This window comes from Panthera leo, chromosome D2 (assembly GCF_018350215.1).
Source record: "Panthera leo isolate Ple1 chromosome D2, P.leo_Ple1_pat1.1, whole genome shotgun sequence".
Lineage (NCBI taxonomy): Eukaryota > Metazoa > Chordata > Mammalia > Carnivora > Felidae > Panthera > Panthera leo.
This window is the reverse complement of record NC_056689.1, coordinates 75,522,085-75,536,215: the sequence shown is the minus strand read 5'-3', so window position 1 is coordinate 75,536,215 and position 14,131 is coordinate 75,522,085. Positions and strand designations below refer to the sequence as shown.

General features: G+C 45.4%; 2 protein-coding genes across 4 annotated transcripts in view; one reads left to right on the top strand and one right to left on the bottom strand.

Annotated features, from left to right (window-relative positions):
• LOC122201670 (minichromosome maintenance complex binding protein) overlaps window positions 1-5,575 on the top strand; it is a 47,614-nt gene extending 42,039 nt beyond the window's left edge. For all 3 annotated transcript variants that reach the window (XM_042907531.1, XM_042907530.1, XM_042907532.1), the window contains exons 14-16: window positions 438-602; window positions 3,265-3,353; window positions 3,726-5,575. In XM_042907531.1, coding sequence (XP_042763465.1) covers window positions 438-602; window positions 3,265-3,353; window positions 3,726-3,852 — 381 coding nt within the window. In that variant the 3' untranslated portion in view covers window positions 3,853-5,575. The remainder of the gene's footprint in view (window positions 1-437; window positions 603-3,264; window positions 3,354-3,725) is intronic.
• Window positions 5,576-6,446: 871 nt separating this feature from the next.
• Window positions 6,447-14,131, bottom strand: part of INPP5F (inositol polyphosphate-5-phosphatase F) — an 89,696-nt gene continuing 82,011 nt past the window's right edge. Inside the window, exons 16-20 of the mRNA XM_042909410.1 lie at window positions 13,611-13,682; window positions 12,472-12,545; window positions 11,907-12,035; window positions 11,209-11,296; window positions 6,447-8,700 (exon numbers count right to left, since the gene is read on the bottom strand). Of these exons, the coding sequence (XP_042765344.1) occupies window positions 7,548-8,700; window positions 11,209-11,296; window positions 11,907-12,035; window positions 12,472-12,545; window positions 13,611-13,682 (1,516 nt within the window). The 3' untranslated portion in view covers window positions 6,447-7,547. The remainder of the gene's footprint in view (window positions 8,701-11,208; window positions 11,297-11,906; window positions 12,036-12,471; window positions 12,546-13,610; window positions 13,683-14,131) is intronic.

Genomic DNA, 14,131 nt, shown 5'->3' with positions numbered 1-14,131 from the left:
ACTTTAGTGAGTATTGCTGAGGTAATCATCGTGCTTGTAAATCAGTGTTAGGAAGTGACACCCCCACCCCTCCCAGGGCGCCTTGGTGGCTCTGTCAGTTTAGCGTCCGCCTCTCGATTTTGGCTCAGGTCACGATCCCAGGGTTATAGGATCAAGCCCCTTGTCGAGCTCTGGGAGTGGAGCCTGCTTACGGGTCTGTCTCCCTCCCTTCCTGCCCCGCCTCCGTCCGCTCTTCCCTCTGCCCCTCACCTCTGCTCGCATGTGTGCGTGCTCGCTGGCTGTCAAAACCCCCCAAGCCCCCCAAAAACACAACGTGCCCTTCCCCCATTAGTAAAGAGTATCTTCTGATACGTGCAGGGGCCGATAAGGTGACGCATCCCCCCGAACCGTCAGACCCTGTGGCAGCCTGGAAAGCACTGTGCCCTTTGTCCTTGCAGGCCGACTGCCACATCCGCCTGCAGCCGCAGCTCGCCCCGCCCAACATGGAGGAATACACCAACAGCCTCCTGGCCGCGGTGCTGCCGTCCGTGCTCAACAAATTCCGCATTTATCTGACCCTCTTGCGGTTCCTGGATTACAGCATTTCTGATGAAATCACCAAGGTGGGTTTGGGTCAGAACACGGGATTTCCCCGTGTGGAATCGGACCGTCGCATCGGCTCCCGTGTCCTGTGACCGCCCTGTGGTGCCTGCGGGTCCCCCGTGCCCTTGGTTCCCTCGTTCTCCGGCGTCGTGTCGTGTCGTGTCGTGTCGTGAGGAATCGTCCCTTGTATACAGTTGCGGTTTCCGTGTCGTCTTTGTTTTTACGGTTTGTCTTCCTAGTAGCCGTCCTGGGTTCTGCGGCTCCCAGTGTGTGTGGGGTCCGTCGCAGCGTGTACCAAACGGCGACTGTAACCCCGTTCCCGGTCCCCCCGGTGCTTTATTGTCGCGCACGTCACACCCTCGGGCCCGGCTCTCCGCCGGCGCTTTTACAGTTTGTGCTGTGTGCGCTCGTCTTGAAGTCGGAGGAGAAAAGTCCCGAGGCAAGAGACCTGCACCCCGCTTTTGGTATTTAGCTGCGTGCTCACCTTCGCCGGTGACGTTTGCGTGGACGCGAGTCACCGTGCGGGGTCCCTTCCGCTCCGGCCCGAAGAGCCCGCTCGGGCTCCCGTGGGGCAGGTCGGCTTCCCTGGTTCTGTCTTCGTTTCTGCTTCGCTCCCGGAGACCGCCTCCGCCGGACGTGGAGTTCTCGGTTGAGAGACTTCTTTCGGCCCTACCGGTTCCTCCGGTTGCCTTCCGGGCCCGCGGTGTCTGACAAGCCCGCTAGGGTCTGAGGAGAAGCTTCTCGGCGCACGGGGAGTCCTTTTGCCCCCGCGCCTTCGGCACTCTCTGGCCCTGGACAGCTCGGCTGGGGCGCGTCTAGGCGAGGAGCCCCGGGAGCCTGTGCGGCCGGCCTTCGTGGGGCGTCTTGGGAGAGTCTTGAAGAGGCTTGGTGGGTCTTGGGGGCACCCGGCGTGGCTCGGTTGGTCGAGCGCACGACTTCTCGGGTCGCCATCTTGCGCTTCGGGAGCCCAGCCCCGCGTCGGGCACTGCGCTGTCAGCGCGGAGCCGCTTCGGAGCCCCTGTCCCCCTGTCCCCCTCTCCCCCACTCGCGCTCTCTCCGAAACAAATACTAAAGAAAGATTTGGTGAGGTTTTGACCGTTACTCCTTTACGTTTCTTTCTGCCCCCCTCTGTCTCCTCTTGCCGCGACACGCCCGTACGTATGTGAGTGTTTGCACGGGGAATCGGGTCCCCCGGGTCGCTGAGGATTCGTTCGTTTTACCGTCTCCTCCGCAGACCGGACATTCGCATTCGACCTTCCCGCACGTTCGCAGAGACTTTCTTCTGCCTGCGGCGCAGAGCTGCTCTGGAGCCTCGCTTCTAGTGAATTTTCAATTTTGGTTGTTTTTGTGCAAGAATTTGTCTCTGTTGAGGTTCTTTATTTGGGGAGACGTTCTCGTCCCTTCTTTGAGTTCTTTGTGGTTTCCGCTGGTGGTTGGAATGTATTTAAGATAGCGGATTTAAAGTCTGCCTGGTGAGGCCGACGTTTCGGCTTCCTCGGAGACAGTTTGTTGCCTTCTTTGTTCCCAGTGAAGGGCGCCGCACGTTCTTGTTTCCTTCCCCGTCTCCTCAGTTTTGGTTGGAAAACCAGATGTTTTACATAGTCGGCTGGCCCTGCTCTGGGGGGTGCTCCCCCCCACCCCCGGGGGTGGTGGCGTGTCGTTCGGCGACTTGAGTGAATTCTGTGAAGTGTGCTCTTGGTATGTGGCTTAGCGGTCAGTCAGTGATCGGACAGAAACTTAATTTCCTCAGATGCGATGTCTCAGGCTGAGCGAGGGCTGTGGGTCTTGTGTGGACAGGCCTCCTGCTCTCAGCCATGCAGGTCACAACGGTGACCTACGCTTCTCCTTCTGCTCACCCAGAAGAGGCTACTCAGAGGGGATGGCCTGGAGCCCGCTCCCTGTACACGCACGGGGCCTTCTGCGTTCCCGGGGAGATGGGGCTAGATCTGTCCGCTGGGGGCTCTGGGAGGAAAAACCTCTCATTTCCTAGGTTTTTCTTTTAAGGGTTTCGGTTAACCGCGTATTTGCCCCGACTAGTACCCGACGCGTGAGGCGGCCGGGACGATCGGTAATGGCTTCTGGTGGTTTCTGGTCAGCCCCCTGGGAGAAGAGGCTGTTCACACTGGGCGGGCCGAGTCAGGCTGAATGAAGACCACCTCGCAGGTGGGTTCTCCCGGGGAACCGCCAGTCAAACCACGACCGTTCTCCCGTGTGGTGCTTTGAGAGGACCCTCTCCAGCAGTGGCCGAGAGTTCCCTCGTCGGGGCTGCTGGGGCAAGCTGCAGTGACTCACAGCCTCGTGTTGTGTCTTTCTGGAACAAATGCTCCCTGTGTTCTGGTTAATTTTCAGCTCTCGAAGAAGATTTTCGTATTGTTTCCTCCCGTTCTTGTGCCCTTTAATGGGGGAGAGAGTTTTCAGAGGTCCTCGCTCCGCCACTGTGGTGACGTCACTCTTCCCCGTAGGCCACGCACACTGCCGACCGGGACGTCTGCCTTGCCGGGCCCCGGTTCCGTCAGCAGCAACAGCCCCGCGTGCGACGTGTGCTCCTCTGTCCGCTACCTTCTGGTCTCCGCGGCCTCAGAATCGGGGCCGGTGGCCCGTGTTACTCTCGCTTTCCCTGCGGAATGCGTGTCGCTTTTCCAGAAGCAGTCGTCTTAAAGTCTGCTTCCTCTCTCGATACAGGCGGTCGAAGATGACTTTGTGGAAATGCGCAAGAATGACCCTCAGAGCATCACCGCGGACGACCTCCACCAGTTGCTCATCGTTGCCCGGTGAGGAATGATGTGTCCGTGAATTGCTTCTTTGTTTAGTAAGCCGTGTACGAACCTCCCGACTGGGGGGAGTAACAGAGGCGGATTTCTACAAACGGAAGATGTTCTTCCTTTAGAACACCTTGCGAAAGTGCTTAGCGAGGGGGATCGTTTGGCAAGTGACCACTGCGGTGGGACGGGCTTGCTCTTTGGCTCTAAGCTTCAGAGATCCCTCTGTGGAAGTCTAACTGGGCTCTTGACTGCCGTGTAGCTAACAGATGGTCTTGACCTCTAACCCAGGATTCCTAGGTTCTTTAAAAAGAGAGAGAGAGGAAAGAGAACTAGAGACTGCCCTAAGTCTAGACTTCCATCTATTTCTGTGTTTCATTCCAGGTTTCTGTCTCTCAGCGCCGGTCAGACAACGCTGTCTAGGGAACGATGGCTAAGAGCAAAGCAGCTAGAGTCTTTAAGAAGAACCAGGCTTCAACAGCAGAAATGTGTGAACGGAAATGAACTTTAAAGATCTGACACTTATGAGAGTAGAGGGCAAGTTGTAGCCACATTATTGTAAAATTCAAATGCCATTTATACCACATTGTTTTGTAGATAATTTGTATCAAAAACCAATGACTTTTCCTGAAATCAAGCCTGGTAACATCTGAAGTTTATATAATATTCAGTAAGGGCTTTTACCTTACTGATTTTATGGAGCTTTTGATTGTTTTATAATTATATAAATTAGTAACAATGTACAAAAATGTATTTGATATTAAAAGTTTAATATTGATAATGTTGCTGATTATACCATTTCCTTAGTTTCAGCTAAGTCATAGGCCAGACTCTGTTGAAATGCTCATGTCAACTTCATTTGAAGAAAATTGTTGGAATTCCAAAGTCAGAAGGGTTGTTCGCTTCAGATTTTTACATCTTTCCAATTAACGGTGGGTCTGAACGTGGTTAGTGGTCCAGGTTTGGGGAATGGGGTGTACTTGCCATTAATTCACACGACCGTGTGAGATTCTGCAGTATCATTTCCCAAACATTTGGCCACAGATTTCCCCCCCCCCATTTAACAGTTGTTAATAACCTACAAAATTAGTCTTTTTACGTGGCAGTGGTTCCCAGACTTTTGGATTTCATGGACCAGTAATGTTTCCAAAAATTTGGGGGACAGGGTTGCCAATAGTTTTGCCAAGTAATCTGAAAGAAACCCCTGTATTGCCATTTGTTTCTTCCTAAAAGGACAGTCTCCGAAGGACAGTCCTTGAAATGGAATAAACACAGCTTTTTCAAAAACAACCAAACACTACATTGTCCTTATTTTTCTCATTTCACCCCGGTGCATTTGGGAACCACTGTTTCATGGGGTTTGTTTAGGGGAACGCTGCTGGCCTGGGATAGGCTATCTTGCCCAGATCTGAAGAGAGCAAACAGTTAACTTTTAAAAAGATGCCTTCTGTAGAAAATAAAGTTTTAAATTGTTTTCCTAATGGTCATTTAGTGGCTTTGATGATTGTATTGGATTTTGAACTTTTATCTAAGTTTCTCCATTAGTTCCAGATGAGTTAGTTCAACTAACATTATCTGCTAGTCCAGGAATACCTGATAAAGCTATGGTAAGTCTGTCCCAGACCCATTACAGTTGTAACATGAAAGTTTTTAAACTAACAGAAAGCAGTTTAGTACAGTGTAGTAGGGAAATTGTGGTATCAGAAAGGTTTGGCAAGTTTAGACCATCACTTTTGCTAGAAGCCATCAGTGGTAACGTATAAAGATGGTTTTCTTAGGCAGCAACTTACACAGTGGGAAATGCGAGAGACCAGTTCAAGAATTCCCGAAGTCTGCCCCCCACTCCAAATTGACACAGCTAAACAAGGAAACAGGGTCTGCCTTGAAAACCAAGGAATTCGTTATGCTTAACTGAAGGGAAAATTACTAGTTGTTTAACTTTTCCTAAACTCAAATCTATTTTTATAAACTAATGTAAATAATGTTTATATTTAGAATTCTAACTGGTTTTCATTTTTATAACTGGTAGACTAGACTTCCTTAAAGTTTTAGAAATGAAACGAACACTCAACTGGATCTGAGAATAAAATTCAAGAGAGTAGATTAGTTACCCTGTGATTACTGTGCCAATGTGAACTGTAATTTACCAAAGAAGTACATGATTTGCTTGATTTTGCAGAAGAGTTCCCCTGAAAGGAAAACCCTCTTTCAAATAAATAAAACTTCCCAAATGACCAACCAGTACTTGGGGTGGTTTTTCATGGATTGTAAGACTCTTCCCCTGTGACGTGTGGGGAAAAGATCCCACTTCCTCCTGGTAGAAAACCGTTACGGTCAACTGTGTCCTCCTGGCGTCCCACTTGGGTAAGACAGCCTGGAACTCTGGGCTTCGGAACTCCCTTGTCCTTTGCCTACACACTGGACCTCACGGGCTTGTTACCTCTACGTGAATCACCAGGAAACCGGACATAGTACCCTCACTGGAATTAAATGCTGCTTTATTTTTCAAAAATCTCTTCGGAACGAATTCTGTGGAGCTTAAAAGATACGTTTTATCACCTGACTTTGCTTGTATTTCTCTCTCCCGTTGTGGGACACTTTAGCATTTCAAGACCCAGAAGAGAAGCTGCCCGAGAACAGGATAAAGCATTCAGTGTTCGGGTGTTTAAAATTTGCGATGTGCTTCATCGTCACGAAGGGGCACTTGGGTGGCTAAATCGGCTAAGCGTCCAACTTTTGGTTTCAGGTCAGGTCATAATCCCAAGATTGTGGGATCGAGCCCCGGGTCGGGCCCTTCACTGATCGTGGAACCTGCTTAAGATTCTCTCTCCCCACTCTCCCAAATTAAAAAAAAAGGGGGGGGGGGCAGAATACTAGAAGGGCTGTGACTTTTTTTTTCTTTTTTTTTTTTCATGTTTGAGACAGAGAGGGAGACTGAATCCCAAGCAGGCTTCACGTTGAGAATGGAGAGCCTGACGCAGGACTCAAACTCACAAACGCTGAGATCGTGACGACCTGAAGTCGGCTGCTTAACTGAGCCACCCAGGCACCCCCAACCCTTATCTTTAAAATGTTATTCAAGGACTCCTCATACACACTGTCATATTAAATTACAATGGTCTTTTATTTTAAATAGTCACAAGATTCGACACTTCAAAAAAAAAAAAAAAAAGATACCACTAATAAATAACAAACGTGGAAATACTTATCAAAGTTACAACAGACATAATGTTTAGCTGAGAATCCCTTCAACAGAGTAAGGCTCTAAAGATACCAGACAAACCAGAACTTGTTTGTAAGAACGTTCTTGTTGTGTAGGGGCCCTTCTGGGGCCGTGGTTCCACGTGGTCAGGATTAGAAGTCCTGTAATCGGTTTCAGCACCGCTGTGCTTCAGCTGAACCTTTAATACTTTTCAGCGAACACAAGCTATTAAGGAATGCCTCCCTGCCACAAATGACTTGAACACTCAAGAATTACCAGTATCTAATAAACGCAGTCTCACACTCCTGAAAACAGCAAAAATTTAAGGTGCTGATCTTCACATCTGGTGTCTCAGGTTTCATGACTGACAAGTCTTAATCCTAGACTTCGGGGTGCAGAAGGAAGCAAAAGATTTTAAATTTAGGCTACGGGGAATGCATCAGGTGGGCATACCCTTCTTGGGCCAATAACCCTCAATTTAGTCTTTCTAGAAAGGGGATGGTTAAGCCATCAAAACTAAGTTAGTAGTTTTTCTATTCAAACACTTCTTTGTACTAGTAACTCTAAAGTCACTAAGAACTAAATGTATTTACGCAAAAGAACGGACAGAACAAAAACATGGTGGAAGAGGCTGTTCCCCTACATGTGTCCACGTGTGTACTTTCCGTGTTTACTTGCACACGCCACCCGCCCACCTCACTCCCAAGAAGGGTCGTTCAGGTTATTCTGTCTCCAAGTAATTATCCCGAAATTCCTTCCAGAGAGACACCGCTCCGTAGTGTATGAGCTACTCACGTGTGCACCCTTCGGGGATGACGCACTTCTGTTCTGGCTCTCAAATCTGGACATCTGCTCAAGTTCACACTCCTTTTAAAACCTTTCCCGATAAACACAATTAGGATTTGCGATCCCTAGCTTCAGAGACCACGAAGGTTAAAATTGCCTCACGCGTGAAACCTCTTTTTGGGTCAAACGAACGCCAAAGGATTCTTTGCAGCTAAAAACTAAATCTGAATTATTCGTGTCTGGCATTGTGTAAACATATTTTTAAGTTCGTTTTGCCGGACTTCCTGGACCACTTCAGACTCTGCAGGGCTCTTCTGGACCTTGGCCACCGCAAAGTTTATCCCCTGGGTTAACCCGGCTTGGGTAATACTCGCCACCTGGACCATGGAACTTCGGATCTTCGCAAAGGGGGAGACTGCCCTGCTGCCAGCGCCCTCTGAAGGAGAAGGAGTCACCGGAAGCCCGGTCTCCAACTCCCGCGTGCTGGAGCCAGAGCCCGGGGTCTTCTGAGATCCAACCGGATGCACCGGTTCAACCGACCAATACCGGGGGCCGCTTGCGGAAGAAGCCACGTCTAACTGAGACGGTCGAGAAGGTAGCGGTTCTGTTGATTCAGACTGTGTTTCTTCATTAGAAACTTTACTGGTCACTTGGTCTCCTTCCTCACTGGCCTGCTGAGAAACAGACCCCGCTTCCGATGGCCGGGTCATTTTGTTTTGTGCATCTCGTACAAATCTGTGGCAGTAAATATCCACAGGCTTGGCAAAGCCAGTCAGTACGTGTATGTTGTCGGCAGAAGGGCTCTTCTTCAAAGGGGACTCCTGGCCTTTTCCAAAACCACTTCCGTGAGCGGCACCCTCTGGAGGGACGTGAATGCTAATATCCGTGCTGCTGAGAGACTGGGACCGACTGCCTAATCGAGGTGCTGAAGCAATAATCCCACAACTCGGAAGAACGTAGTCTATTGGCCCTACGTTCTCTAGGGAGTTAGCGAGCTGTCTGTCTTCATCAGACTTGGAATTTGTGAGGAATTCATCAGAGTGGTAGGAGTCGTTATCTGAAGACATTTCCCCATCCGACTCTGCCTGGACTTTATTATCCATCACACCGGCGTTCTCCATGGTTTCCAGACTACTATCTGATTTCCAGAGATTTACTTTTAAGTTTGGTTTTAGAAAGTTAACTTTCATTTCCGGTTTGGTAAAGTTTCCTAGCTTTCGTAGATTGCCAATATTTACATTAGATTTGGTCTGCTTCACTTTTTGATTTAGAGATGAAAATTTGCTCATTAAAAAATTTTTTCCCTGTGCCAAAGAGCCTTGGTTTTGAGATCTGATGCCAATGATGTCTTCGTGAGGTTTACTGCTCTTCCTACAAATGAGAAGAGAAAAAAAGTCCCCTGTGAAATCCAATATGCCAGTTCCAATTACTAATGTAAATGAAAACGGTTACTTTAATTGGACCCAATTTCTTAAACTCCTATAATCCCTTGGAATTGAGGCTACAATAGTACTGTCCAATAGAAATGTGAGCTATATGGTAATTGTGAGCTACACAGTAATATAATTTTCTAGCCACTACTAAAAACACGAGATTTTGATAATCTTCTGTGTATATTAAGATACTGTATCGTTTCAACATATAATCACTATTAAAAGACAATTAATGAGATATTCTTTTCGGTATGAAGTCTTTGAAGCAACCCGTGTGAAGCAGTTGACCACTGGGCAGCAGAAGCCTCTGGAAACAGCGTCGACAAGTTGTCCCCAAGTTCTGAGTGGGAACAGTGGCCTGGCCGTGTGACTTTAACCCCAAGTCCAGCAAGCAGCGTCCTGCCCTTACCATCCTCAAGCAGGCCACGCACCGAACAGCCAGTCCCTGGAAACACAACACCTGTAAGATCTTGGTCTGACTCCGTGAAGCTCTTCACGATAGTTAGATTCATCATATTGGGTTCTTTGGGATCAAACCTTTTGTCTTTAAAGTTGACTGTAATTATTTCATGTTTCCTTCAACTGAGTTCTCTCTGGCATTCAGAGGAGGGGGAGGCAGCAGAGGAAGGCAAGGGAGAGAAGCATCCCAATGGTTGCCTCAACCTGCATTTTGGGGTATTCTGAGAATTAAGCACAAAAAGTTCGCCCAAAAACCACACCTAAAATTCAGGCAACAGCAGTTATCCCCTCATCTGTGGGGAATACATTCTAAGCTGCCCGCAGTGGCCATCTGAAGCCATGACTGGACTAAACCCTGTATATATACTAGGTTCTTCCTTACACATATGCACCTATGCTAAAGTTTAATTTATACACTAGACACAGTAAGATCAACAGCAGTAAGACAATAATACTGTAATAAAAGTTATATGAACATAGTCTCTAAATACCTTCTAGTACAGTACTCCCCCCCCCTTCTGATGATGGGAGATGATAAATGCCTACACGATGAGATGCAGTGAACGACGTAGGCATCGTGACTTAGGCTACTACTGACCTGACAATGGGTCAGGAGAAAGACCACCTGCTTCCAGACCGTGGCCGACAACAGGTAACAGAAACGTGGGTGGCAGGGGGAGGGGAAAAACTACTAGTGTCACCTTGGGGGCAGGTCCACCACATCCTCAATCTAAAGGACCAGCAAAGACAACAGGCCCATAAATGGGAATCTATAGCATCTTGACTAAAGCTGCCTGCACGCATTCCAGTTGGCTGAATTCGGATGGGAGGGAGGGAAAATTTTCCTTGTTTTCTGTGATTCACCTACATTTATTTAAAAAGATACGGGCTATTTAACGTAGCGTTTTCTCAGTTGGCATCCCTCGTGACAGCTATGAATGTCAGAAAAAAGTATTGCTGTTTGCCACATGTCTCAGTATGTACGTTTGACTCTTGCTGGTCATGTGGGATTGCTGGTCACGAGCATGTTCAGAACAACTAGGATGTTATTAAAGCGCTACCGGAACAATTCTCTCTACTAACAGAAGACCGAACAATTATTCTCTAGATGACCAAGTGGCTCTCTTTAGTGGAATGTGAACCATGAAATGTGATTAGATAGAAAATCCAAATTTTAATGTAAATAATCTCTTCACAGGCATTCATTCCTTCCCCAAATTCAGAAACCACTGGTGTTTAAAACATACTGGCTTGGGGTCCCTGGGTGGCTCAGTCGGTTGAGCATCCGACTTCGGCTCAGGTCATGATCTCACAGTTTGCGAGTTCGAGCCCCACGTCGGGCTCTGTGCTGACAGCTCAGAGCCCGGAGTCTGCTTCAGATTCTGTGTCTCCCTCTCTCTGCCCCTCCCCTGCTTGTGCTCTCTCTCAAAAATGAATAAATGTAAAAAAAAATTTTTTTTATTTTTTTATTATTTTTTTTAACATTTATTTATTTTTGAGACAGAGAGAGACAGAGCATGAACAGGGGAGGGTCAGAGAGAGAGGGAGACAAAGAATCTGAAACAGGCTCCAGGCTCCGAGCTGTCAGCACAGAGCCCGACGCAGGGCTCGAACTCAGAGTGCGAGATCGTGACCTGAGCCGAAGTTGGACGCTTAACCGACTGAGCCCCCCAGGCGCCCCCCCAAAAAAAATTTTTTTTAAATATATTTAAAAGAAAATAAATAAAACATACTGGCTTGTCATTTTCTCTACACAGTTGTTTAAATTATGGCCACAAGTAATGTATTGCTTAGATCTACTCTCAAGAGAGAGCATTCAGATTCAAACAAAAAGCATTACTTATTGATCCACAAAAACGGGACACTTCCCAGCCTAAATACCAATACATTATCACAGATTTCTCCCCATCTTGCAAATACTTCTAAAGGAGTAAGACTTTGAATAACAATGTCTTCATTGTTCAGAAAATCAAAGTACTGTACTTACCTCTCAAGTTTTTTCTCAATTATAGGTACATCTAATCCCATGGCTTGCTTGGTTATCTGCAGCATCTCCGCAATGCACTGAAGGGTATCTGAAACCCAAATATAACTGCTTGACAATCTCTCCAAAAACAGACGAAAAAAACAGCACTTGTAATTCAGAACCCTGAATGAAACGTGCGGTCTTAAACTTTAAATACAAATGTACTTGCTGCGATTTACAGAAAACTGCTTCTTGTTCATTACTCTCCCCCACTAATTTAAAATGTCCTAAAACAAATTTTTTTGTTGTTCTAAAATTAATAAAGGGCAAAAGGAATTAATAAAGGGCAAAAGACCCAAATCAACTGGAATTAAAAGTTTCTTCTCATTTGTCCTGTGTTAGACACCAAGGCAACAGCCACGAACAAGACAGGAATGGTCCCTGACGAGTGTCCACGAGAGGCACCTGTGTTGGGGGAAAGGCCTGGCACCCATATGGCCAAACACACAGATCTCCCATCAGATACCCTTGCCAGAGCTACATCAGCTCAAGTAACTTCCCTGCTTTGCTGGGGACAAAGTTGCTATGTGAAGGTTGCAAGGCTCCAAGCGGTTTTCCTGGATCATTCCGTTTGTAATGGTGTGTACTTTCCCCAGTTCCACCTGGATTTTTAAGAGCAGATCAAAAGCTATCCCTGAATACAGGCATCTCTTCATTACCTTTCCCGTCCTCTTCTGGATTGCGCATTACAGCTCTCAGTGTGTGGAAATAGCCACTTGCTTCTTTGTATCTGTAGTGCAGTCGCATGCAGGAGAACTTTGGCTTACCAAAAAGAGTGGGTTCAGGACCTAAAAACCCAAATGAAGATGTTTAAACGATTCATATAACATTCACTTTTTTAGCTCCAAAATACCAACACTTACTCATCATTGGCTATTTAGCACTTTTCTTATTTCTTCTAAATGAGGACACACAAAATACAAGCTTACTGTGATCATTTGGTTTGATGAGACTACATAAAAACTCTTCTTCAGTTTCAAATATGTAAACTTTCTTGATCCCTGGGTTAATCTTCACAAGGTAAGTATTAAACAGTTATTAGACTCTATCCATCACTAGTCTCTAAGGAACAGAAGAGAGTCCTAAAAATTAGACTACCTGCAGTATAGTATCAATATCCCTTTCTGGGTCTAGGATGCTATAGTGCTTGCTCAAAGTGACCCATTCTTGGATGCAAGAAACCGTATTTGCTTTCGAGGAGTTGATTAGCATGTTAAAATTTACCTATTTCTATTTTTTCCAGGTCTTCTAGACTTAGTCGTTGATACTGGTTTACCTTATCAACTTCATCATCATAACTGGATAAAAGGAAAGGGAGTAAAAACAGGATTAAAATCAAAAGCATATTTGGTTTGTCAGCTGAAACAGTAGCAACTTCTATATAGTTAAAATATTCCAGGGCATAATACACTATGGGATAAAAGGTTATAAACATTTAAAAAACTAGATGAAATGGCATTAACATATATATACAGTTCAAAAGCTAAGTAACAATCAGTTTATATCTTACATTAAAATGAATTACAAAATGTAATTTGTTTTATAAAAATTTTTAAACCCAACCAACCTAAAACTTAACCTAAAAGGCAGGTAAACACATACGTACTACACTAAAGGCATGTATCTGTGAATAATAACAGATACATCTGATATCCGAAATCAAGAATAAAAAATCCATACATCAACCTCAATGGGCACCTGGGCCAATGACTTAAAAAAAAAAAAAAAAAAAAGACCATTCAGAGTCACACAAGTCCAAAAAGAGAGTATTTACTTTACAGGAAAAACAAAACAAAACAAAACAAAACCTGATTCTGGTAAGGCTAATGAGGAAGTGCTTGTAATTTTGCTAGTGGCATTGTTAATTGGTAGCCTTATTGGAGATCTGATAAACCACAGTATTGTAATTCATCATACCCTTTTAACCAAAGAGAAGCAGGTGTGTGCATGTGTGTGCACACACATATACAATTACCTGCACAATGACAACTGTATCATTCCTAACAGCAAAAAAAAAAAAAAAAAAAAAAAAAGGAAGTATTTCAGTGCTAAAAAATGGGGAACTGTTTACTGTAGAGTAATAAAAAATAATGTAGAGTCATTTACATTAAAAGTATGGAGTACATCAAAACATGGAAAATATATAATACTTAAATACTGAAAAAAACATAAATACTGATTACAACTCTAAAATCCCATTTTCAAGTTGATAAGAACAGTTATATGAGGTAAAGAAGTTCAGTGAAGTTCCTTAAACTATGTAACAAAACCAGACTCTTAATTTTTTTGTCATGAATTCTAATAAGGAAGTTGACTTAAATTAAAATAACAATTAAAAAGCTTTAAATCAAAAAGCAACTTACTAGGCCACGTAGTAGGCAGAGTTAGAAAGCAGTAACAGCACATCCACATCTCTGTGAGTAGCATCAATGAGGCTAAACAGACACGACACAAATAATTAAATATTTTCATTTTCGCCTGCATTTGTGCCAAGATTATTTGTATAGCAGAGCCACTTGTGATAAAGATTGGTTGGGGGGGGCAGAAAATCACCTAATCAAGGAGTCCCACTTTTGAAGTTAAATGTATGCAATCTATCCATCTGGAGGGGGAAAAAAGGAACTCAGTTTGAGAATGGGGGGTAGGTGTCAGGGAGGACTAGCTGAGGAGAGAGGTCCCTTCTCAGAGAGAGGTGGCCAAAGAGGTGGGAGGACTCAGCAAAATAAGATAATATGTGGGGAGAGGGGTTTGGGAAGAAAGGAAAACCAGGGTCTCAGAAAAGAAGAAAAGGTCTACATGAATCTCACAAGACCTAACCATCAAAACAACAGTACACATTAAGGATATTTTTACATATGTGCAGAATGCATCTTTTGAAAACAAT